At 33.1% G+C, this 26,853-nt stretch overlaps 2 protein-coding genes across 6 annotated transcripts in view; both read left to right on the top strand.

Moving 5' to 3' along the window:
* The window catches only part of LOC145319973 (speckle-type POZ protein B-like), a 123,629-nt gene extending 96,777 nt beyond the window's left edge, over positions 1 to 26,852 (top strand). Inside the window, exons 2-17 of one of the 5 annotated variants that reach the window (XR_013880094.1) lie at positions 14,193 to 14,284; positions 14,853 to 14,903; positions 15,004 to 15,063; positions 15,395 to 15,443; positions 15,869 to 15,942; positions 17,009 to 17,081; positions 17,457 to 17,574; positions 18,190 to 18,284; positions 18,850 to 18,894; positions 19,595 to 19,663; positions 20,270 to 20,323; positions 20,640 to 20,711; positions 21,095 to 21,228; positions 21,695 to 21,809; positions 25,578 to 25,855; positions 26,141 to 26,852. Coding sequence is in view for 2 of the 5 variants with exons in the window: in XM_080162383.1 (XP_080018509.1) it covers positions 14,199 to 14,284; positions 14,853 to 14,903; positions 15,004 to 15,063; positions 15,395 to 15,443; positions 15,869 to 15,942; positions 17,009 to 17,081; positions 17,457 to 17,574; positions 18,190 to 18,284; positions 18,850 to 18,894; positions 19,595 to 19,663; positions 20,270 to 20,323; positions 20,640 to 20,711; positions 21,095 to 21,228; positions 21,695 to 21,809; positions 25,578 to 25,652 (1,170 nt within the window). In the remaining 3 variants the exon portion in view is untranslated. Of the gene's footprint in view, positions 1 to 14,192; positions 14,285 to 14,852; positions 14,904 to 15,003; positions 15,064 to 15,394; positions 15,444 to 15,868; positions 15,943 to 17,008; positions 17,082 to 17,456; positions 17,575 to 18,189; positions 18,285 to 18,849; positions 18,895 to 19,594; positions 19,664 to 20,269; positions 20,324 to 20,639; positions 20,712 to 21,094; positions 21,229 to 21,694; positions 21,810 to 25,577; positions 25,856 to 26,082 lie in introns of all 5 variants that reach the window. The other 4 variants (XR_013880093.1, XR_013880095.1, XM_080162383.1 and 1 more) reach the window with 4 other exon arrangements.
* Positions 1 to 26,853, top strand: part of LOC145319972 (uncharacterized) — a 172,549-nt gene that overhangs the window by 96,775 nt on the left and 48,921 nt on the right. The gene's annotated exons all lie outside the window — the stretch shown is intronic.

Here is a 26,853-nt window from a genome sequence, read left to right as displayed (position 1 = left end):
ATATGAAATATTGGGGACTAGTGTAATAAATAGCCCAAAAACCAATCCCTCCCTGCATATTTGAAGAAAAAAATTTCTGCTTCGCGCCCTTCCAAATGGTTTCTGCTATGAAATATTGGGGACTAGTGTAATAAATAGTCCAAAAACCCCTCCCTCCCTGCATATTTGATGAAAAAAATTTGCGCTTAGCGCCCTTCCAAATGGTTTCTGCTATGAAATATTGTGGACTAGTGTAATAAATAGCCCAAAAACCCCTCCCTGCCTGCATATTTGAAGAAAAAAATTTGCGCTTCGCGCCCTTTCAAATGGTATCTGCTATGAAATATTGTGGACTAGTGTAATAAATAGCCCAAAAACCCCTCCCTCCCTGCATATTTGAAGAAAAAAATTTGCGCTTCGCGTCCTTCCAAATGGTTTCTGCTTTTTATCACAATGAAAGGACAAGTAATTTTTTTTTATTTTTTACACAGTTCATTATATCTTTGGTTTTTATGGTAGGATAAATTTTTTTGTGGATTATAATATTAAAAAAAAAAAATTCTCGCTGTTTCGAGCATCCAGTATGTAATTTACTTTGACTGTCATCACACAACATACAGGAAAAAGGATTTGTGACTTTTTCTACCTAAAATATATATTTATTTCAACAGATGCTCTTTAAAATTTAGGGTTGGGCCGGATATCCGGTGTGGCCGGATATCCGGCCGGATACCGGATATTGAAACTATCCGGCCGGATATCCAGCTCTATAATTTTTTATATTTTACACTAAAAATCTCTGCTTTTTAAAATCTTAAATGGCTATAATTTTCTTATTATTGAAGCTAGAAGAACATTTTTTCTGAATAAGTTTAACTTTATGTAAATTTATATAAGATTTCTGAAGAAATTTTTTTTTACTACTTTAATATCTGGTAATTTGGCCGGTTATTCGGCCGGATATCCGGTAATTTGGCCGGATAACCGGATATTTGCCGGATATCCGGCCGGTTACCGGATATCCGGCATTTGAAATCAGCCGGATATCCGGTATCCGGCCAAAAAAGTATCCGGCCCAACCCTACTTTAAATCTACTTGTCTGTATTCTTATTAATGATTTTTTTGTGCTTTGCTACTTAAAGATGTTGTCATCCTTGTTGTCAAACAATAAAGAAATATTTAATATCATTTTTTCATATTACATATTAGGTTAATTTTTGGTAAATTTTTTCCAAAATGAGTGTTTTTATCTCACCCCCCCCCCCCCAATTTTTTTTAATGGGGTTATTCATACTTCCTGCTGAGATTTTATAACATCCCCTTCCACCCATTAAAAATGTTTTGTGGTGGAGGGGGGGGGGGGAAGGTTAATTTATCTTCTGTACTATTTTTTCGAAGATGCTTTCTAGCTTCCTTCCCTTCCCTCCCTTTCCCTTCCGGTCATTACAGGTTGGGGAGAAGGGATGGGGGAGAAGAGATGGGGGGGGGGGAAGAGGTGGGAGGTATAAATGGGAAGAAGGGATAAGGACTAGGAGGCCCATAATCAAATAATCCCACCCCTTAAAACGCCCTTATTTAAAATTAGTATATATAATCAAAATGCCCCCCCCCCCCTAAAGCAAAGTGCCCCCCTGGGGCACTTTGATTTAGGGGGGGGCAAAATTTTACAAAATCTTCAAAATGCCCCCCCCTAGACAAAGTGCTTCGCACGCCACTGTAACTAATCTTACTTTTTCTTGAGAAAATTATTCTAAGTGAGGAAAGTTTGAATCTACCAAACCTCCCTTTTTAGATTAGTGTTGAAAATTATAACTTTAGTGTCATTTTGCTTTATTTATTACAATTTTGCATCTTAACTTACAAATTTAACAAACATACATGAACAAATATATCCAGAGACTAAGCTAGTAGTTACAGAGTTGTAACGCTTTCCATCACATTTATTTTGTTACAAAGTTTTCTTTCAAAATTTATTTTGGCTCTGAAAAGAAAAGACCCAACACTAGCCTCAAACCTTCCTTTAGACCGTTACTAAACTTTCCTAAAAATTAGACGATCAGTCCAGCCGTTCATAAGATCTTTCGTTACACATTCATCTTGATTTTTACAGAATATATAGAAACACAACTTATTTTTTTCTCATTTTATTTATGGAATACAATTGTTTCACCAATCAATAGATCATTCTGTTCCAATTATATAAGATGCTAAAAAAAAGAATTTAAAAGTATGTCATTGCATTTCGAATCTTTTCAGAAGACTAAGGGTGGATGGAGAGGTTAATATGGTTTAAATTGTTTCCACCCGCCTGGTTTTTACAAGCTATATCCTGAATAGGGGTTTAGGAAGGGAAAAATGGGGTGGGGCTGAATTTACACTCACCCGCTTAACCCTTAACGGTCGGGGGGGGGGGGGGGGGGCGTTGAACGCCTCCCCCTCCGGTTTTTTCTATCTCAATTTCTGTGTGTGAAAGATAAAGAGCCCAAACTGCGTGACTTTTTAAGTATGGGTATGACACATAACTGAAAGTTGGAATTTTTTGAATATCTCCATCCTGGCGGGCACAGGATGCAAGCAAACCTGGCAGGGTCATCCAAGTAAAGAGCAAATTTTTTTTTGACTAAAACAAAGCATTTTATCACACCAAAATACTAAAATATCCTCTAGTAGTACATCCTTATATGGAATACAGATGTTCAAGTCACTTTCAGTTTCCAGGTATGATCCATTAGGTCCTGATCCTCCAGGTCTCCAGAAATCTTTAAAAGGCTCTTGTGGCCGCAATTTTTGACTTAGAGACTTCAAATTTTAAACTTAAGCTTTTGTGACATGTCTACATAACGTATTGAAATTTCATAAAGATCCGCCGTTTTCCCGCCGACCGCCGACTGCGGCGGCTGGCAGCTGCCAAGTACAGCTGCGGCCGCTGAAATTTATATTTTGATATTTCTAATGTAAAATTTACATAAAGATAAACATTTTCTGGAAAAAAATTGTTCTTCTAGCTTCAAAAATAAGAAAATTACAGCCGTTTGAAATTTTTAAGTAAAAAAATACCTAAAAACAAAGGTTGTTAAATAAAAGGGTGTGTATTGGAAGTATAATAGTGTGATGCGTTTGTGAACTCGAACCTTTATCCTTTTGTTTTCCTTATCATTAATGTCAGTTTGGAAAGCGCTGAGATTCAAATTGAAAGTTCATAATTGGACGCGGCAATCAAAACAACGCTTGCGCTTGGACCATAAACAAAGCGAGCGTGGCCATCTTTAATCTTTCTTTCAAAATGTGCGGAATATCTGCGTGATAAAAAAACCATGTATAGTCAGAATTGTGGTGTTGTCCGTACTGAAAAATACCTTTGAGTGCTTCCCGGCTTTACAGGAACAAAAACTTCGGTAAGAATTCTTTCTTTAAGCATTTTTAATGGAATGGAGTGATTTTTTTAAGACGGCAAATTAATCTTTCATTTTTACTTAAATTAGACCAAGTAATTAATTTATTTTTGTATCAGAATATTTTAATCGTAGTCTATAATGATTTTGTTTATGAATTTCAAACTCGCATTTAATTTTGATTAATTTTAAGCAAAAAATAACCCTAGCCTTCTTATACATTTTAAAATATAATTTCGAAGTCACGCAACCTCTCATAATGAATATTTATCTTATTAAAAAAGACGATTGTTCCAAATAAGAAAAAGATTTATTCTCTTTTACAAGATTTACTTTATCATGTATTTAACATTTTAATATTTGATTATTAATTTTGTTATTTTCTATTTCAGCATGACCGTTTTCATACAATAAATTGTATTAGTAACTATGCTGGTTTTGTCTCTTGTGGGAAGTAGCAGGTTTCGTACGTCTGTACGTAAAGATCTGGTAAACGGCCAGCCAAATGCTGTTGTACCGAAACAGGGTGAAGGAAGCGAAAATTGACTTAGACTTATAAAAGGTCGGATATTCATTATTAAACAAGGGACTTGCACACAAAAAATTAGCCCTCTAGCTCTAACAGGAACCGAGATAATATGGGGGGCGTTGAACGCCCCCCCCCCCCCCCCCGACCGATTAAGGTGCGGCAAGGGGCCCGACTGTAAAGGGTTGATAGTCTAAGACCTCCCTTGAGCCATTAATTCTAAAATTACACAAACTGATTGCATCTTGCTACTTTACATATATTGAATTAACTTTAAAAAGGAAGGCCTTAGTATACCCAACTTGATCCAATATTTAATTGTAGGAAAAATATGCTCTTGATAATTGTAAAATTGATTTTCTTGCTTATTGAAAATTGCAACTAAATTAATTGAAATAATTGCTACCAGCTTCAATTAGATAATTAAATAGATAGGTAGATTTACTTAGATACAACAATAGATAGATAGATGAATAGATAGTTTTCCTTTAATGTAAAGTAGTGGAAGTTTTTTTTGTATGAAGATCTCATCAACTACTGAACCAATTTAGTTCTTTGTTTCAGGTAAGCTTCATTTAGTTCCTGTGATGGTTTTAAACTATTTTATTCTCATGGTTTTAAGCTATTTTTCTATCCCCTTTCCGTCCCTTTTACACCAGATCACCTAGATGCTAGAGGCATATCTGCTAACATCATAAATAGTCAAATAAGCTATATGAAGCCTTTTTAGTTTAAAAAAAATAATAATGAAATCGAGTATGATATTATTTTTGTGCCTTAAACGTCTAAAAACAAGTACTGCAGTCCTTAAAATGCAAAACCCATTATAGAAAGAAACTTATTAATCAATTATATGAATTTAAGAGAAGATGTTAAGTTGATATGAAAAAGAAAGAGAGAACAAATATAATTGTAATAAATAAAAGTTATCCAAGAAACCTTTATGAAAAAGATGAGTAACTATTTCTTTTGATGCATGACGGGCATACAAAAAAAATATAAATTGAATGCTCATTGCTGTAGGGAATCTTCACCATAAATTGCAACTGTCTATCTTAAGCAGCAGCTGAGCAAATAGCATTTTCTCCATACCGTTACGCCTAGACGGACGGACAGACAACGTGAACTATAAGGTAGATTTGCTACTAAAGACAGTTGAAAAATTACGTCATGTATTTCAAGATTGTTTTATTAGCAAAATTAGCTTAGATTATTAAGCTTCTGTAGCGGACAGACATATAAACCGAATAGCTACGCTGCTTTAAAATCAAAGAAAAATATTGTAAGCTAGCAGATCATATTTGAATCTATTTTCAATCTATTGATCATTATATATTCTTATTCTTTCCACCAAAATACATATGAAGGGGAAGGCAACTATCTTACTGTATTGTACCTAGCCTAATCTCAATCTGTATCTAACAGGTGAATTATAAAGTAGTTTCACTACTACAGGGAACAGCAGTTGTTTTTTTAATATAATTATTCTGACAATTAATTTCATGACTTTTAGAAAATTTTGACAAACAGACATTATTAGTTGAAGAAAAGGTTCGCTTCTAGAAAATTTAAATAATTGTTACCAGGCCTTATTAAATAATTATCTGTATTTACTTCTTTTCCAAATAATTATACTGAACGGAAGGACAAAAAGCTAATTCACATATATTTGTATTATAAGAACTTTACTTACGTTACAGTAGCATGGATCAAGTGCTATATCGGGCGTGCACATAATTTGGTAAATGGAGGGGCGGAGGTTTAAGCATGACCAACCTCCTCTACTTTTTTGACGGGTTAGGTTAATCAGAGGCAAGCATTTAACCTTTAACAGTCGGCCCCTTGCCGCAACTTTATCGGTGGGGGGGGGGGGGGGGGGGCTTTCAACGCTCCCCCTTATTAGCTCAGCTCCTATTAGAGTTATAGGGCTAAAAGCTAAACAAATTTGTGCATATCCCCTGTTTGATGATGAATCTCCGACTATAGGTGAGACAAAGTCAATTTTCGCTTCCTTCATCCTTTAATTTAATAACCTTTGTTTTTAGGTTTTTTTTTACTTAAAAATTTCAAAAGGCTGACTTATTTTTGAAGCTAGAAAAATATTTTTTTTCAGAAAATATTTATCTTTAGGTAAATTTTATATTAGAAATCTCAAAACACAAATTTTGGCGCCCGCAGCTTTACTTGGCAGCTGCCAGCCGCCGCAGACGGCTGAAAAAAAGACGGCGGATCTTTATGAAATTTAATACGTTATGTAGACATGTAAGTCTGTAAGTCAAAAATTGCGGTCACTGGAGGCTTTTAAAGATATCTGGAGACCTGGAGGATCATACCTTATATTAGAACCTGAAATTGACTTGAACACCTATATAATTATATAAGGGTTTACTACTAGAGGATAGGTTAGTATTTTGGTAAGATAAAATGCTTTGTTTAAGTAAAAAAAAATATTTTTTGATGACTTGGATGACCCTGCCAGGTTTGCTGGCATCCTGTCCCCGCCAGGATGGAGATACTCAAAATTTCCTATCTTTCTCACACAGAAAATGAGATAGAAAAAAGTGGAAGTGGGTGGGGGTTGGGAGGGGGGGGGGGGGGGCGTTGAACGCCCCCAACCATTCCCGAATGTGAAGGGTTAAGATGTTGGATTTTTTTTGAAATTATGTTAGATTTTATTCTCCTCCCCCCCCCCTTTCCACCTACCCCAAAATATTATCTCCAACTAAGTACCCTTTAAAACCCCTAAAATAAATTACAAATAATTTTTTTTACATTAAACCCCACCTATCCTTGTATCAACCTCCCCCCCCCCCCTTCAAAAAAGGGTTACCTCCTTGCCAGCCATTGGACCCCGGTATCAATTCTTCCTTCTTAAAAAAAAAAAGAATGAGGAAGTTTGGGGGGTTACCCCGACCCTTGGCACCTTTCTTGAATGGGTTATGGAAAGTACAGCGAGGACAATTTCTCGGGATGGTGGTGGAACCCTCCCCCTTATTTGTTATAACCCTTTCCAGGACCATTGAGAAGCTTCATTGATAAGGAAAGCAATATTATATAGATCAGCGAGAACTTTCGTTACAGACAAACAGATATAAATATCCTATTACTTTTATATATTTGAGAATTAAACTTATAGGGGTATATTCTTTTTTGACTCGTTCCCTACCACTCGGCTGCATTTTTTTTTTTTTTTTAATTAGACGGCGGCTGCCGAGCCCTTATTTTGAATTTGACTTCAAATTTCTCAAGATGAATTTGACAATTTTCATTCTATAGATCGACAAAGTATTTAGAAATCCCTTTTCTTTAAAATAGCAAAATAAATACTTACTCCAAAATAATAAGAAATCCACTGAAGCTGGCATCTCTGTTTTTAAATTATCTAAAGTTGGCAACTCTGGTTGTTAAACAGCTGATCCTTGTTTGTGGCCGAGTAACCTTACGAGGACCAAAAAAAATATAAAAAAAATTACACCCTATTTGATAAAACATATTTGGTAAAATTAATAAAAATCAGATCTCGAAATAAACATTTAAATGATTTATTGATATTTATGGTATATTTCTCATAAAATACAGAATTTTATCAATATATGAAAATTAATTATATCTAAGTATGGCCACATACAAATAACGCAATAAAATGAAATGAAAACAAAAAAGTAAGCAAGCAAAATATCTTATTGACTTATTGTGATGAATATGATACAGTGTCAGTGAAATATACAGAAAGAGCTTTTTTTGGAACTAATGGGCTTAATTTAATAAGCCATATTATTAAAAAGAAAAATTACATTTATTTTTCCAATATAAATATTTTTTAACTTGTATTTCATCAGTGATTTAAAAATTGTTCTTTCAACTAAAATTAATTAGGTTTTACAAATTGTATATAATTTTGTACTTTTAGTGCATAAGGAGAATTGAATCAAAATTATGAATATCGAAAATGAAAATTGTATTATAATCAACATTAATTGATATAAAACCCCATTTATATTATTATTTTTTGAAGAACTATTTATTAAACTAACGGGGTTATGCCCCCAGCATCTAATTCTAGGGGCTCTTTATTGGAAGAGGGAGGGATCTTCTAGAAATGGGCTAGAAAATAGCTTAAAACATCTTAAAGACTTAATTTTTATATAGAAGGGCCTAAAACTATCCAAGAAGCTCTCTGAATTACTAAGCTTACTTAAAAAAAGAGAACACAATCGGAGCAATAATTATTTTGATCGAAACTTTAAGGTTTCAGACAAAAACTTTAACTTCTTTAATAATAGGATACTTTTTATATATTTATTTTCAGAGAAAAAATGGAGGAATTATCAGAAGACAAAGTAAAAGTAGAAATATCTGATTTTTCTGACGAGTTTGAAGATTTCAGAACTCTGCATAATAAATGTTGTCAGCTGATTAATGAGGCCAGATTGAGTACAACCAGTGCTTTGGGTGTTACCAAGCAACTCTTCACAGACTCAAGATTATTGAGCTCAGCACAAAGTGTAGACACAGTACCTTGTCAGTTAGGCAAAGCTTTAGAAATTTTAGATGCCTGTATAACAACATTAATAATTCTGGAACCAACGATTAAACAAATAACTGAAGAATTTGTGGAAAGCGAAAAGAATGTTATTAATGAGTCTGGCATATTTTTCGATAAAAGTGAAAAAACTATTAAAGAAAAAAGTGCTAACAAAAAAGTAAGATCACTAAAATGTAAAGAAAATAAACTTGCTAGGAAAAAGAGTGTAAATGGGAAAATAGATGATATTGCAGAATGCGACTCTTATGGTAATCTTAATGATAACATTAGTGAATGTGATTTAAAAAATGATATTGAAAACCAGGATCCTTTAGCATCAGAGCATGCTAATTTAGATCCAGCACTTGCAATTGATACTAAACAAGAGGATAGTGGTGAAGTATTATCATGTGATAGATGTTCCTACGTAACTACAAAGAAAATATATTACCAGGATCACATTACAGGTTCTCTTAAATTCCGAAAGTGTCCATGGTGCTCAGTTCATGTTGGAATGGGAATCAAAATGATAAGTAGACATTTAAGACTTGCTCATGGTTTTGTTAAAGGTTCGAGTCCTTTCAACTGTTTTTATTGCGAAGAAAAGTTTGCTCGATTAAGCACCCTAGAGTTGCATATAGCAAATGCTCATGATAGCCAAGATGTTTATCATTGTAGTATTTGTCAATACTCAAGTCCATGTTTGAAAACTGTACGAGTACATGTTGCTACCCATAAGGGTCCATTCTGCTGTGATATTTGTGGCGCATTTCTTGCATCTAAGGCGTCCCTGAGAAATCACATGGAAGGAAAGCATGGCAGCAAAAAGTATGCGTGTCAACTGTGTACTTTTTCAAGCACTAGAAAATTTGGATTGACTCAACATATGAGTATACACAATGGTTCGATTCTACTTTGTGATCAATGTAACTTTACTACTGTTCACAAGGCTAATTTTATCAAGCACGTGCAAAGAAAACATTCTAAAGAGCCTAAAAAAGAGTGCAAAAAAGATGAATTTGTGTGTGATATTTGTAATGCTAAATATTCCACCTCATTAGGACTAAAAAGACACCAAAAGAAACACACAAACACCGATGATATTCAGTGCCCTGAAGAGGGTTGTAATTACACCACCAGCAGACCTGATAATCTTAAACATCATACTCAAAAAGTGCACCAAGGAGTTAGGTGGCCGTGCAAAATGTGTGAATACGTAGCAAGTTATAAATCTGATCTCAACAGACATGTTAAAGTTACCCACGAAGGGTTCCTGTTGAAGTGTGACCAGTGCAAGTACACCACACCTAAAAGGTGTCGGCTAAACTGGCACATTTCCAAAGTTCACCAGGGTCCTGGTACAAAGTGGTTATGTGATTTGTGCGACTTTGTTGCTGGCTACCAAGGAGAGCTTAATCAACACATAAAAGTAGTTCACAAAGGATTCACACTGAAATGTGAATTTTGTGAATATTCGACACCAAAAAAGTACAGATTAAAGTGCCATGTTCAGAAAGTACACGAAAGAAAAGTTACCAGTTGATATTTAAGATGTAAAGTTGAACATTTTATGAATATTCCTATGACCTATGCGCTTCAAGTTTTTTTTTTTACAGTGGAAATGTGATTTAAACAGTTTCTCTAAAAGATAGAGTATGTTTGTTAAAAATGCAACGGGGGATGTAGATTTAGGGCACCAATTTTCTTTGTTAAAAAGGATTATGTATTTTTTATTAGAAAATTTCTTTGCTTCATGATCATCTTCTATTTAACTTACTTTGTCAGTGCGTTCGGCGTTTATTTTTATTTTAATAATAGTTTATATTTCTTGTCTCGCTACTTATGGATGATGTCTAGTTTGTTATTTCATTGATTCTAAAATTAATTAGGTATAAAAAAATAGCCCAAAACTATTCCATGACCTAAATCTAAAAGTCAAATAGCCTAAAACCATCCCGACAACTGTGTGAAGCTCTCGTAAAATGGAGGACCCAATATTTTAAGTTACTGACAAAAAAAAACTACTTTATATACCTATTAGGATATATTATTTTAACCTAAGGGTTTTTTTTTAATGCAACCACACTATGGTCTATTTAAGGGGTTTAGTGGAAATTTGGTATAGCTTTAATAAAATTTAAATATTTACACTTCTACCAGTCCGAATTCATTAAAATAAAAAGTTATGAGTAATATATTACATTAGGCAACTTTTTAAAGTTGGTCATGTATAGGTGCGTGCACAGGAATGTGATTGGGGGGTAACCAAAAAGGGGTGATTTTTAAAATATAATTTTTGTTACTACTCTGTTATTTTTAAAGATAATTGAACCAAATTTTTAACCTGATTCAATTACTACCCTAGATAAACGATTATTAATAAATAATAGGGATTTCCCGCCGAAACCGCCGAATTCCGCCTTGTTATTTGCTACCTCATTTGGCTGTTTGGAGTCAATAAAAAAAGTGATATATTTAAATAAAAGTATTATAATACACCGTTTACTATCCACTTACAACTGCTTTTTAATATTCATAATTTATTTAAGAGAGGTTAGGTCGTTTTAAACTTAAAGAAAATGAATATTGAGACTGTATAATCGAGCTTCCCATTAAAGATATTGATTAATTTTTTTTTGTAAAGTATCTTATGTGTATTTTTCTACTTGTATAGTTTACCATTATAAGTATCTTAGTTTACCATTATAAGTATCTATTTAAATTTAGTACTGTCCCTCAAGGGCCTACAGGGGCCAACACCGCCACCCACCCCCCCCCCCCCCTTTCTACTACCAAACCAGAAGTTAAAATTTTACTGTTTTTAAAGGTATTATACTGAGTTTAAAAGGAAAAAGTATTCTCATAACTGACCAAAATATTTTTTTGTATCTATGCCCCCCCCTCCCCCCTCCTATCTAACCAAAAATAAGATAACCATCATAAAATTGATATCAAACTAAATTTAATTCATTTTAGAACAGTAAAGAAAAACCGGTAGACCAAGTAATAGACTAAAACAGTATTTGCCAGCTAAATCATAACATATCTTACAAAAAAAAGACAAAAGAAACGAACACATTTACTCTTTGAAATCTTAATGTTCTTAGAGTTTTACAGACAGATGAGGGGACCAAGTGAACTAAAGAGTAGATGCTTGTTGGTGAGCTTAACCATCACAAAAAAATCAGCTTTCTTAAAAAGTAAAACTGCTTAGTAGATCAAATTTTCCCTACAGATATCTTATGTCTGTAAGAGAATTAACAACAGTCCGACGTACCAAATAAATCTTACAGTAGATGGTTGTTTTTACAGATAATGTTCATAAAAAGATTTTCTTTCAACCGTCTTGAGTCGTAGCAAAGAAATTCACGATGTTTACATATCGATTCATACAGACTGATGGACTTTGCGAATTTGAAAGTAGCTACGCTACTACAAAATTCATTTTTGCACTTTCCTTCTAAGGACTAGAGTTGCAAAATCAAAAAAGAAATGACCTTTATGCAATAAATGTTTTGTTTTTTAAAATCTGCGGGCGGTGGCTTTTTTTGCGGGAACTGCGGGTAAGTCGCGGTTTTCCTTTAAAATTATTGTTTCTCTAGTAATTACTGATTAATTTTAAAAAGTTTTACTCAATTATCTTTAATAGTAATGGAATAACAGAGAAATTAAGATTGCTGTTATGGTTTGTAATCCCCCCCCCCCCCTCAAATTCAAGGTTTTACAGGCAATTTTCAGATTAAAATTTTTTAAAGTTGCGCTACCGACCCCACTCTGGAAACTTCACTTCAAGTTGTATTATATTCTCAAAATTTAGAATCATATATGGTTTGGTATGGGGTCGGTAGCGCAACTAGGAGTAAAATGAGGAAAACTAATATTTTTTGCTAAATTTTTAAGTAAAAAAATGACGAAAATTTTTTCATAAATTTACTTTCAAAGCATAAAATTAACACTTTTAAGGTAAAATATATAATAAAAATGTTTTTATTTATTGATTTGGTATATATATTTGTAAAGAATATGAACGAAATTAGTTTTTAATAGATATTTATGCAAAAAAAATTATTTTTCATATCTAGGTAGAAAATAAAAAGTAGATTTTTGACCTTCAAAAAATATTGATTTGACCCAACTTTGAAGTAAAAAAAAACTTAGTTCCAAACGTTATTTTTTCTTTTCCTTGTCCATTATGCATGGGCTGGGGTATGTAAATCAATAACATCAAGTTAAAATAAGAAAATTTGATCATGACTTTTTTGCCAAATTTCCACCCTTAGACCGTTGTGAACCATCTCGTAATCAATGATTAAATGGCACTTAGAATTCGAATTTCGATCTGAAATTTTTCATGAGTAATCTTTGGTAGGTCTATTTTCCCTAAATCGAACAAAAAGTTGAAAAAGTAACGGCTGGCGGCTCAGTCGTTTAGCCGTTTTTTTGCCTATTTTCAGTGCAAATTCATCATTATTTAACGTAGGAATCAACTTTTTAAAACATATTTTTGGTTTAATTCATGTTAAATGATAGCAATAACCATTTTTAAAATTTCTAGTACCAACAGCTACCGGCTAGAACCGTTTGATAAGGTTTTTGAGCGACAAAAAGTATTATGTGGAGATAGGTTTCGTGACTAACTTCCTCTTAAGATAGCTCAAAAATGGCAAAACGGCTGAGCCACCAACCGTTAGTCGTTACTTTTCCAACTTTTTGTTCGATTTAGGGAAAATAGACCTACCAAGGATTATTCATGCAAAATATCAGATCGAAATTCGAATTCTAAGTGCCATTTAATCATTGATTACGAGATGGTTGCATTAACCCCCCCTCCCCCTTATTGCATTATAGTAACTTTATATAATTAAAACAATTACCAAATGCCTATTTTATTACTCTAATCCAAGTACAAAACATTTATATATATGTTATTAAAGGGGGGAGGCGGATGTGCCACTTTTTGAAACCAAAAGTAAAACGCTCATGAAATCAGCCTATAAAAGAGTTATAACTCTAAAATTCGGCACAGCAGTTGCTTTTGTGGAGAACAATATGGAACTGTGAAGAAACGGCGGCGGAACCGCCGCTCCCGCCGAAAACCGCCGTTTCCCGCCGAATTGCAAGTGTAAAATATTACAAGCGTCAAGTGAAAATATAAGCGAAATTCTTATGAAAATAAAAGTTTATCTCACATGATTGAAAATTGTCTATTTGGCGGGAAACGGTGGTTTTTGGCGGGAGCGGCGGTTTCGCCGCCGTTTCGTAACAGTTCCATATTGTTCACCACAAAAGCAACTGCTGTGCAGAATTTTAGAGCTGTAACTCTTTTATGGGCCGAGATCGTGCACGTTTTACTATTGGTTTCAAAAAGTGGCACATCCGCCTCCCCCCTTAATGTACATCCCTAAGGGGGGAGGCGGATGTGCCACTTTTTGAAACCAAAACTTAAAGTCAAAGGAACTCAACTAAAAAAAGAGTAACAGGTCTGATATTTTGCATGGCAGTTGCTTTTTAGGGTTACAATATGGAACAGTGAAGAAACGGCGGCGCAACCGCCAAAAACCGCCGAGAAATTGCAAAAAAAAATTCGGCGGGAAACGGCGGTTGCGCCGCCGTTTCTTCACAGTTCCATGTTGTACCCCTATAAAGCAACTGCCATGCAAAATCTCAGACCTGTAACTCTTTTTTTCAGTTGAGTTCCTTTGTTGACTTTTAGTTTTGGTTTCAAAAAGTGGCACATCCGCCTCCCCCCTTTATATTAACTGTTTCAGAGTTGTAATGCCAAATGCTAATGGTTGCAATGACAGACAAGACGAGGAGGAGGTTCCTTTTGGTCCTCCAATTGATAGCGAGTCATGGTGCAGGTACAGTAAAAAATGATGATTCCTGTCGCGCGTAATTAGGTATAATTCAGAAAGCATAGCAACTCTATAACCTTTAGCAGAGATTTCGTACGTCAATTTTTACGTGATAATTTTTAGTTTAAAAAAAATTTTATGATCATCCTATTCACTTGATATTATTATTTGTAATATGGATTTCTAGAATCATAAAGCATCTTTATAAATAAGTCTTAATATGCAAGTATGTCTAACTAAAGTATCCCATATTTAGGTAAGTATATAATATTGGGATGTAATTTTATACAGAATTTTCATTTATACTTCTAAACAAAGTTGAATTTATTCCATTGAAATTCTAAAATTACGATTTGCTTTTACAGATGTTGTCATGCTCGTGTTTTGTCAATTTAATCGTAAACATGCATATTATACATAAACTATTTGTTTTAACTTCAATAAACTTATTTTTATTTTGACGAAGAAGATTTTATTTAAATTTGAAAATATGGAGGGGGCTCTGCGATTGTTCTTTGCTTGGCTTTAAGTGGAAACCGTCATAATTTAATTTTGATATTCTTCATATTTTCAGGACAAGAACTTCTGAAGACGTAAAGCATGTTTTTGTCTGGACTATTGAAAGGTTTTTTTTTTATTAGAAGTTGAAAGTTTTATTCTTATATCTAATTCTTTCGTCACTTTTTTCTTGTCAATATTACTACCTACCATGTGTTGTGTTTCAGATTTTCTGAGCGGCCAGAGCAAAATAAACATTTCCTTTGGTCATCTAAATTTTCAATTAGGTTTGTATTTTCATACAGCATAGCTTTCTTGTTAGGTATTTACTTCAGGGAATTAGGTTTAATGCTTTATAAGCAGCGACTGCACAGGATTTTTGAGTGTGTTATAAATCTTTGCTCTTAAGGCTCGCATTTATATCGGATTTTTTTTAACTCCATATTTTCTACACAGTTTATGTAATTCTCCAAATCTCCAAAGTTATTAGGTAGGTATCTATTTTTGAGCCATGCTCCCTATGATGTTGACATCCTTTTAGATATAAACTTTAGAGATATCATTGTATTGTTTTTAATTAGGTACCTACCTAATGAATATTTAAACAAATTCTTGTAGGGATAGCGAAGATCAACTAACACATTGGAAACTAAAACTATATCCACGGGTAAGTTTTTTCTTACATTGTATTTATACTAGATGCTTTGCCCCTATCCTCTATGGGAGGTCATTAAAGTAGCCTTAAACCACCTTATGATATTTATAAAGGTTCACTAAAAGGTCAACCCATTCGTTCCAGCATGAAATATCCGAGATTATCAGCTTCAGTCAAATAAACTGCTTTATATTAAATGATTTTGACTAGGTATTTATTTTAACTTAGCATTTCTTAAATTCTTATCCTTACTTTTTTAGCCTTTGTCCTAAGAGTCGATTAACCTTCATCTTTACAAAATTATCATAAACCTGATCATGAGTAATGCAAAGTTTTCCTAAAAATTATAGATTAATCGAAATGGTTCTGTAGATTTACTGGACAGACAAACAGACATTTATCTTACTACTTAACAAGACTAAGTTGATTTTATTTAGGGAGACACAAATGAAGTGACTGATTTTCTTTCTGTCTACCTTTCCAACCAAACAGAATTTCCAGTCAAAGCAAGGTAGGATATCATGAAACAAGATTCACATTTTTATTAAGATTAGGTTTTTTACTATACCTGAATATGGAAAGCTTTTAGGGATTGTCATCAAAAAATTTGATACAATATTGTCCTTTAAATATCTGAGGTAGTTCCTTAAAAAACAAGTATTGCCTGATCGGGTATGTTAGACTAAATCACCAAAGGGATAGTTGCTTCAAATGCATTTAACAAGTTTGATTGCAAGCATAAGTTACAACTTACAAGAATACCATCTTGTATTATAGTTAATAAAAAGCACCACCAAAATTGTAATCATGCCATTTATGTTGCTAATGTAAAAAAATATGATTTTCAAGTTAAGATATTTTTAAAACTGCCTGGTAGAAAATTTAAATTATTTTAAATATATGTCCTATAGATTTAGTTTAAACTATTGAACAGAAAAAGATATGCAGTTCACTAAATTCAAAATTAAATGCACTTAGTGCAACTACCCCTTTATTTTTGCAAAACAAATCTAAAATTATAAGTATAAAAAATCCCCCAAACTTAATAAAATCTTCATTTAATGATATATCTATGATTTAGAACACATTGAAACTACAGATGTAGAAAATAAAATTAGGTGATCTGGCTACCCATAGCAAATTCAGCGATGCTTGTTTTTTAAGAACCCTTCTCTGATTTAATTTAAGCATTTAACCTTATTTTTTCGAAATCTGCCTGCGAATTAGGAAAATAGGTTATTTTTTTTTAAAATTCAAACGTTTTACTATCATACTTGTATAAAATTAATAGGATGTCTGCCTGTCCTGTGTGTACCGAAGGATCTCGCTAACCGATGAACCGATATGGTTCTCCTTAACAATTTAGTTTCTTATAGGCCCTGGGAATATTATTAGGGTACCACCAACCTCCTAAGATATATCGCTGTATAACAAAATGACCACCCCCAAAAATATTTTTTAACTCTGGTATTCTTTTTAAACTAAAAATAAAATGGGGGAGCTGACTTACCCCCTCCCTTCTTCTACACCTTCAGTACACCTAGAGGGCTCTAAAAATTGATTTGGTATAATTGTAGATATGAATTTACAATTCTGGACTCAGAGAAGAGAAAACAGAACAAAGTCAAGTCACAATACACAGAATTCCGGGTAAGAAATAGCATGTAGGGAGGGGACATTGGGCTGTAAATTATACTGGTATCCAGAGTTTCATAACCACGCTATCTTATTTATTGGCTCAAAAACTTTGGGTGCTTTTTTAAATAATTGATTTTAAACTAGTATTTTGAAAACTTTTCAACAAATAATTTTAATGTACAGAAAGGGTACCTTATTAATTTTGTTTATCATCAATTGGGATGTAAATCAATTTATTGTCCATCGTCCTATCCGATTAATTTCGTCTGAATTAAAGCAGTTCTAAAAATCATTTTCAATTTTTTTTTATATATTTATTATCCGCGGAATCATGTCCATTGTCTATACTACAGTGCGATGAATAAAAATGAGTAATAATTCTATCAGGCAAAGCCGGATTCGTGGGGCTTTAGAAAATTTTTGCACATGGACACCCTGAAGAACCGTGGGACCTTGTGGTTGCCAGATGATACACTCACCATCGTTTGTGATATCAGTATTGTCGGTAAGTATCCAAAAATAAAGTAATAAGTTTTTTATCTGAAGCTTAAGATTTCAATAACTACTGTACCAATTTAGTTTTCTTGTTTAGGGAAGCTTAACATATGATAGACCCTTTGATGGTTTTAGGCTGTTTTATTATTTAAATTTAAGTTTTGGGATGGTTTTATGCTTTTTTTCATTCCATCGCTTTCCCTTCGAATACATTGCCCCTAGATGCTTAGGGTATATCCGCTAGTTTTAAATACTTCAATAACAATTATAGTAAAATAAAATAGGGGGGAGGGGTTAAATAACTCTCCAATATGATAATAATTTGACCTAAGATACGGACACTGTTGTTAGAATGCTATCACCATAATTATTACTCCTCCTCTTTACTCAATCTTATATATCTTATCATTCAACTTGAAAACTAAGCAGTTATGTTAATATCTCAAAGCTGCAAATATGAGTTTTAAATATTTGTTTTATTCATGGTTTGAATCAATGAATATGATATGTCTAATTAATGTTACCTAATTTTCAATTTATTTCAAAATACAGGATAGGGGTGGGGGGGGAGGTGGTGGTCACCTAGACACTTTGAGGGAAACCGCCAATTATTATGATGTTACAGGACAGGAAAGAGTGCTATCAGGATCCAAGTATCCAGATGAAACCGCCAGAGATCTTGTCAAACATAAGAACAAGGGCCACAAACAATTATCAATGGTAATTTTATTAAAATTTTAATTATTTTTTTTTTAAATCCTCAACTAATAATCTTGAATCCTTTTAATAAAGGAACAGGATGTTTGTCTGTTTGTACCGAAGGATCTTGCTAACCGCTGAACCGATATGGTTCTTCTTTCCAATGTAGCTTCTCTTAGGTCCTGGGAAGTTTTATATCTATTTTGGGGGAGAGATATTGCAGAAAAAAATACAAAAAAAAACAACCTGTGGATTTTTTGAAAATTAGCTAAAAACGTAACTTACACCATCTAGCGGCGAAAAAAAATATTTTTGGTAAAACGCTGATTTTAACATATATAAAAAAAAAACAATTTTACGTATCCCTTTAGTCCTCTAATAATTATTTCTATTATTTTTAAAGATGGGGAGGATAGTGTAAGTGCCCCATTTTAAAACCAATAAAGGAAACCTTGCTGAAAGAAATCATAGCACGAAGGACAGAGGTAAAGGTGTGATTCCTTTCCCCCCCCCCCCCCTCCCCATCCCAAAAAGATACATTTTAGGTTCTTTTCTGTTAAAACTTTAGTAAAAAAAAATGTTTTAGGATTATGAGAAAGTTTTTGATAGTGATACATTTTCTGACTGTAAGGTAATATTTTTTTAGAAATAAAAATATATCGTACCATGCGAAAAGGATCATTTTATTGTTTAATATCCTTTATTTAAATGACCCTCAATTTTGATAATGAAACTTTTCCTCTGATAAATTGCAAGAATGGGAGTTGGGACATTGGACCGTATATTACAGTTGTACCCAAAGTTCTTGACCACGTTCATTTCTCAAAAACTTTGGGTACTTGTATGATATTTGGTTCCAAGCTAGTAGTGTCAAATTTTTATTTTAATCTACATAAAGGGTAACTTTGTTCATCATACATGGAGATGTGAATCAATTTATCTCCCATTGACTTGTTCCTTAAGATCCCGGGATAAAGAGGGTCATTGCGTATTTTCCGTAAAGGTGGGTTGTTTTAGACTAGAACTCTATTATTTGGTATGGCAGTTTCTTTAATAGGGTATAGGGTATATCGTGGATTTTTCTTGCCAAATTAGACAATTTTGAATCATTTGAGACAAACTTAAAAAAAAAGATTTTCACCTGACGCTTGTGATTGTTTTTGGTAGAGTTAGAACATGTTTTTAATATAAATGTCCAGAGCAAATAAAAGGTTAACTTTATTAGAAAATGTTAAGTTTGTCTATTCCTGTTTTAAAGTCTTAAAACACCCACCTTTATGGAAAATATGCGAAAAAATGACCCACTTTATAATATTGATATTTTTGTTCAGATTGTTTGTGATGAACAAGAATTCAAATGCCACATGTTTGTTTTGGCTGCCAGATCTCCAGTTTTTCAGGTGACTTTTTTTTATTTACCAGCGGCTACGCCCCATGAGGCCTCTAGGGGATATATTAAGTTTAAAGAGAAATTAAAAAAATATGTAGGTACTTTTTCTAGAGGCAATTTATAAAATCTTAGTGAACATTTCCTCTCTTAAGAAGGAGAACCGTATCCGTCCAGTGTTAAGAAAGTTCTTCTGCTACACATAGATAGACAGACATCCTGTTACTTTTTTTGTATAAGGATAATAACAGTTAGTTGTAGGTATATTATTAGAGTAAACCATTAGAGGGAGAAAGGGTTAAATAACTGTACCAGTACCTCTCCATCGCAACCACCTTGTGCAGCCCTTCTATTGGGTCATTAAAATCAACCAATGGTGTCGCTTATATTAACACAGCCAAGTAGCGGAAAATAATTTAAAAGCAGACGAAAGAGGTCTTTGAAAAAGAAAGGGAGGTAGTTGTCTGTATATAGGTATAGATCTGTTGGTAAATCTGTGCAGTTTTCCTTTGTTATTTTTTTATGATGTTTATTTTTGTCGAACCTGTAATTTTAGAGATCTTATTGTACCAGCAAGAAACCAATTTCAATTATTGATTTCTTGAATTTGTTGTTTTAGGCTATGTTCACAAATGATCATAAAGAGGCTATAACCAAAACTGTTCATATCAAGGTATACAATTAATAAATGAATCAGAGACGCCAGGGAGGGAAGGGATATTGAACTGTAGATTATACTTTTCCTCGAAATTTTATAAACGCGATCTTCAATTTGTTGACCAAAAAAAGTTTTAGTTGTTCTTAAGATTCACCAATAATTTAAATCTACAAAATTTTAAAATGTTTGTTAAATTTGGTATGAACATAAATTTTTCGTCCTTTGTAAATTGGAAATACATAATTCTATTCCTTTCCCCTCTCCCCCCCCTCCATCTAAAAAATTAAAATTAAAAGCTTGGACGTCCTTGTTCATAAAATTCAATGTTTAGAATCTATCAAGCAATGTGGTAAAAGATATGCTGTTTTATATTTACACTGGGAACACAAGCAATTTAGCTCAGGTAAAACATATTTCAATATTTCTTCATTTCATAATAAGCATAAAAAACAACAATGGTTTTAAAGATAGAAAAAGATTCATTATCTTACCCGCGACTGTAGCGTAGCTAGAGATGTACAGCCGCTAGTTTTTATAAATATAACAAGCAGCTACGCCTTTAGAAGCCTCTACGGCACTTGTGGAGGGGGGGGGGGGGGGGGGTTGAATTTGATAACCCAATTTTTATTTTAGGTTCGAAAATAAATTTAAAAAAAAAATTAGTAATTATAAACCTTCCAGGTTCTATGAAAAGCTACCCTGTAAAGGCGAACCTTATCGGTTCAGCGTTTAGCGAGACAGACAAACATCCTGTTACTTTATTATTTCAACATTAAAAAATTTCAGGGTGCGTCTGAACTGTTAGGTGCAGCAGACCAATACCAGCTAGACCTGTTGAAATGCTTGTGTGAAGAGAAGCTGTGCAGCACAACAAGTCTGGATAATGCAGTGGAACATCTTGTTCTTGGTGACATGTACAGGTAGATAAAGATTATTGGGACGGTTTCCCTCAAAGTGTCAGTCGAGCATTGATTTTTAAATAAGATTTTTACAATAAGAGGGTTGGGGGTAGTTTTTTTTTGTGTTGTAAGAGTAAATTTAGTGTGGTATATTTTTATGATTATCAAAGGAAATACCTTTTTTATTATTGGAGCTAATTTTCAATTCTTTTTGTCCATCAGTCCGTGACGATATAGGGAAAACGTGGGAAATTGCAATGAGCATTTAGTGTATAATTTACTTGTTCCGTTTGACTGTCATTAATGCTACAAAAGAGTAAATATTAAATAAAAAAAAACACACCTGAATTTTCGTTATTTTTTCTATGAATTTGTTCTTCATTACGACCACTGAACATCTTATTTGATCATTTTGTCCCTATTTCCATCCATAATTTTTTTGCTTATGAATGTTGGTCATCCTTGTTACAAAGTTTATTGTATGAAGGGCGCCAATGCTGAAGAAGATGGCCATGTCCTTCGTGGTGAAGAACATGGTATCAGTGGTGAGAACTCAGGGATGGAAACAAAAGCTTATTCAACATCCAGAGCTCATGGCTGAGGTAGGATCATATTTAAAGGCGTAGCTGCTCTAAAACTTTTTAAGACTGCATAAATATCTTGTCCATATTTTCCACCAAAAGTGTAAAAACTTAAGCTTGTTTCTGTGTGACTTTACTCATTAGAAAGAAGATAAAAAATTGAGGTGAGCTGTTAATATTTGGTTTAATTATATATTTCCAGTATGGATTCGAAACCGATTAATTTCCGGTGGATAACAACTGGTTCTCAGCTACAATTAAAATCTTGTATCTTATCGTATACTATTGTCTCTAGCTTTTATACGAATACATAAATGTACAATCATAATATTAAAACCAGTTTAGTTAGTCCGTGTTTTCGGCATCTCGGGGCTATCAAAACTGGCTTTATTCTTATAATTGTTCATTTTTATATCAGTGGAAAGCTTTTTTAATACCGTACGTTGAGGTAAATAACTCTTCTTATAATTACTTACAAAAATGTATTCGGATTGCTCCAAATGGTCGTTATAGAACTATGTTTTTACTGAACATTATTGAATAGATCATCACAGTCCCTATAATCCATAAAGGAACCCTGCAAGAAATACACCGCTTTAACTGCTCAAAGCCTGCCACGAGTAGACCAGATACCTAAAATTTGATGCCTCCAGCTTCAATAACAAAAAAGTTACAGACATATCAAAATGATTTTTTAGTACAATGAAAATTTTGAAAGATTTTCATTGCTCATGATGGAAATTTCAATATTAAATTACGTCGTCTGGAAGCAAAATCAAAAGCTTATATTTTGTCAGAAACTTATACTGCCAGTAACTGATGACATTTTTACAATAAAAACACCACTTTTCATAGTCAAAATCTCTTTTTAAAAAATCGGTTTAAATTGCATTTGTAAGCGTAAATCATAGCGGGAAAAAATGAAACTAATGTAAGTAATACAGATGATCAGCTATGATGGGTTTTTCAGCGGACTTAGTGCGGACTCAGACTTCTGATTGGCTGGAAATCCTAAAGGCTGGCATTCTCACACTACAGTACTCTCAGTACAACGCAAATTTAACTGAATTTTTTTGGACAATTTTGACTATAAAGAAGGGTGTCTTTATTGTAAAAATGTAATCAGTTACTGGCATCCGAAGCAGTGGCGTGCGAACCGAAGGGGGCATTTTGGACAATCGCCCCCCCCCCCCTAGCGACCAAAACGCCCCCCCCCCCTAGCCACCGCCCCCCCTGTCCCCCCCCTAAATGTTGTAAAATGCCCCATTTTGCCCCCCCCTGGTCAACAAAAATACCCCTTTTTGCCCCCTACCCTACAAAAAACAAAACTATCCCAGTTTCCAAAAAAAAGATCAAGAAATACTCAAAAAAAAATTTTTGACGCTTCGCGCCAAACATACAGTTACTTTACTTTTCATTTAACCTTACCAAATTTTTTAATTAGTGTAGAAATTGGGTTATAATGTTTTTTCACTGAACATACCTAACAAACCAGGTAATAGGAAGTATTTTATTTTGTATAATATAAACTTTTTACCAAAGAAATTTTGTACATCCCCAATGATGATACACAAAATTACCCCTTATATAGATTACAATTAGTGGATTAAATGTATGGAAACTCGACTTAATTAACCAATCAGTCAAAATTCCATTAAAGTCCCCAAAGTTGTTGAGCCAACAAATAAGAAAATTTTATTTGAAATATTGGGGACTAGTGTAATAAATAGCCCAAACACCCCTCCCTCCCTGCATATTTGAAGAAAAAAATTTGCGCTTCACTTTTTATCACATAGTGTTTTTGTTTTTATTTCTATAAAAACATGTGTAAACAACAAATATTTAATCAAAAAGTTTTTTTATGTAAAAAAGCAACAGCGTTGATATTTATCTAAGCCTTTTTCTCAACACTGTATGTCTGTCTAAATGAATAACTATATAGGATGTCATATTATTTTCAGGATAAGTTTGTGTACATACCCTTACAAAAAGACATGTTTTTTTTATGGCAATTTTCATTAAAAATCCTTAAAACTAACTACACTCTATATTCCTAACTTGATAAAATATGCCATTCTTGTTGTCTTTAATTGATTTTAGTTCAAAGGGGGAGTAAATATTTTTAGGTGCGCTTATAAATCCTTGGAAACACCACTTAATCAAAAATTAACAGAGTTTTAAAGTGCCATTTAAAGAGGGTAGGATATGTTGATATAACTTTTTAGCTTCTTTATAATTCACTATGGCTGTCAGTACGTAATGCTAAGGGGAAAATGTGATTTTTTCAACTGCAATTAAATATAGAAGGCTAAAACTTAATGTTAACATTCCCATCATTATGGAGTATAATTAACTATTAAAAATTCATGGAGGTCGGAATGCTTTTCAGGAGGTTTTTGACTATTTTTGTATCTTTTAAATTTCGGGTATAGTCCCTTTTGTGACTTTGCCTCTTAAGGTGCATTTTGTCGTATTTTCACAGTAGCTTTTTACCTATTTATAGCTCCTGCGGGGCCAATTGCCTAACCCTGCGGGGAAATCACCTGACCTAACTTAACCTAGAATAACCTATTAAAAGCTACAATGAAAATACGACGAAATGCCCCTTAAGAGGCATTGCCACAAAAGAGACTATAACCCAAAGTTTTCCATATTTCTAAGAGATTTTTATATCTGTAGATGAAAGGACAAGTAATTTTTTTTATTTTTTACATAGTTCTTTATATCATTGGTTTTTATGGTACGATAAATTTTTTTGTGGATTATAATATTAAAAAAAAAAAATTTCTTGCTGTTTCGAGCATCCAGTATGTAATTTACTTTGACTGTTATCACACAACATACAGGAAAAAGGATTTGTGACTTTTTCCACCTAAAATATATATTTATTTCAACAGATGCTCTTTAAATCTACTTGTCTGTATTCTTATTAATGATTTTTTGTGTTTTGCTATTTAAAGATGTTGTCATCCTTGTTGTCATACAATAAAGAAATATTTAAAATCAGTTTTACATATTAGGTTAATTTTTGGTAAATTATTTCCAAAATGAGTGTTTTTATCTCCCCCCCCCTATTTTTTTAATGGGGGTATTCATCCGTCCTGCTGAGATTTTATAACATCCCCTTCCACCCATAAAAAATGTTTTGTGGTGGGGGGGGGGGGGGGGGGAGGTTAAATTATCCTCTGTACTTTTTTTTCGAAGATGCTTTCTAGCTCCCTTCCCTTCGGTCATTGCAGGGTGGGGAGAAGGGATGGGGGAGAAGAGATGGGGGGGGGGGGGAAGAAATGGGGGATATGAATGGGAAATAGGGATGGGGAAGAAGGGATAAGGACTAGAAGGCCCATAATCAAATAATCCCACCCCTTAAAACGCCCTTATTTAAAATTAGTATATATAATCAAAATTTTACAAAATCTTCAAAATGCCCCCCCCCCCCCCCCCTAGACAAAGTGCTTCGCACGCCACTGATCCGAAGTTTACGCCAAAAATAAGCTTATAATTTTCTTTCTAGGCGACGTATTTTAATAATGGAAATTCTTTTATTAGCAATGAAAAACTTTTAACATTTTCATTGTACTAAAAATATCATTTTGAAATGTCTATAACATTTTTGTAATTGAAGCTAGAGGCTTCAAATTTTGGGTATTGGGTCTACTCGTGGCAGTCTTTCAGCATTAAAAGCGGTATATTTCTTGCAGGGTTCCTTTAAATAAAGAATAGATGTTAGAATTTGAGAAACAAAATATGTATCATTGTATACAATTTAAAAAAACGAAAAACTTTAAGGTTATGGAAAGTATTGCAGAACGAAATAGTGGAGAGGGCCCAAGCAACAGCAAGCGACAAAAAATGTCATCATAAGCAGCAAAAACCAAGGTTTCAAACAAATAACTCATTCCTAGTCAACAAGCCTGGTAAAAAAAGGGATGGGTTTCACAAACAAAAGATTCATTTAGATGTAAAAAAAAATATGAATTATAACTATGTATTAAATCTTTATTATCATCATTTATGTACTTTTTTATATTCGTTGAAAAATTTCCATTTAGTTTATTTTTTATCAAGTATCAGAGTCTACTCTTTAACTGCCTTATGTCCGTCTGTCTGATTGAGACTCATTATATTCGTAAATTAAAATTATTCTTGTTTAAAGGATTTTTTTAATTTAAATCCTAATAATTAGGTGCAGCTTAATGAAGTGTCATAGTTATTGATTTATTGACATCAAATTGCTGTTTATCTATAAAAACATTTTTTAAAATTAGATACCTAAGGTTTTGGCCTTTTTTAGCTGCGTTAGTTATTGGCATTATTGTCCTTGTTGTTTATTTGAAATGCATCTTACGCAGTTAGTTAAAAATAAGAACTGAGATATAGAATATTTACTAAATAACATGTGTTTTAATTAATATAATCATATAAATATAAATTGTATAATGAGAATGTTTATCAAGTTATTGAGAAAGTGAGGCAGTACTACCCTGTGACCCATCAGAATTCGTCATCTAGTAATATTTCTGCATTTCTTTTGTTTTGTTAAATTGTTAAAAAAAAGGGCGTTTTCCCTCTAAAGCGCATAGTCAAGCACATAATCCTGCCCCCTCTCCATTATTTTGAATTAAATTGAAAATAAGGTGAGGGTAAGTTTTTCGAGTGTTCGTGTTTTTTTTTTACAATAAATCTCTGTGCTCGGTAGGCACATTGAGGGAAAGTACCTTTTAAATAGTTAATAATGTTTCATGAAACCAATTTTTACAAACAAAAAAAATATGGCAAGCAATTACCTAATCTTATTTTGCATACATTATGTTATTTAGTTTAGCCATAAAAAAAGATGTTGTAACAAGAATATGTGTAATGGTAACTACTAATGTATTATTTTGTTCTTTTCATGTATCATAAAAATGAAAGAAAAGAGTTGTTTATTAAGTTTTCGATGGTTTTTGTGATTTAAATAGTTGAAATTCTAAACTAAACTAAATTTAAAAATTCATACAGCTTGAAAATTTTAAAGTTTGATAAAGTAAATACCTATTTGTTTTTACCAAAGATTTTTTCAGAT

Source organism: Acartia tonsa, chromosome 5 (genome assembly GCF_053477335.1).
Source record: "Acartia tonsa isolate MP-2025a chromosome 5, ASM5347733v1, whole genome shotgun sequence".
Classification (NCBI taxonomy): Eukaryota; Metazoa; Arthropoda; class Copepoda; order Calanoida; family Acartiidae; genus Acartia; species Acartia tonsa.
Note: the sequence above shows the minus strand (reverse complement) of the source record. Positions and strands in the feature narration are given on the sequence as shown.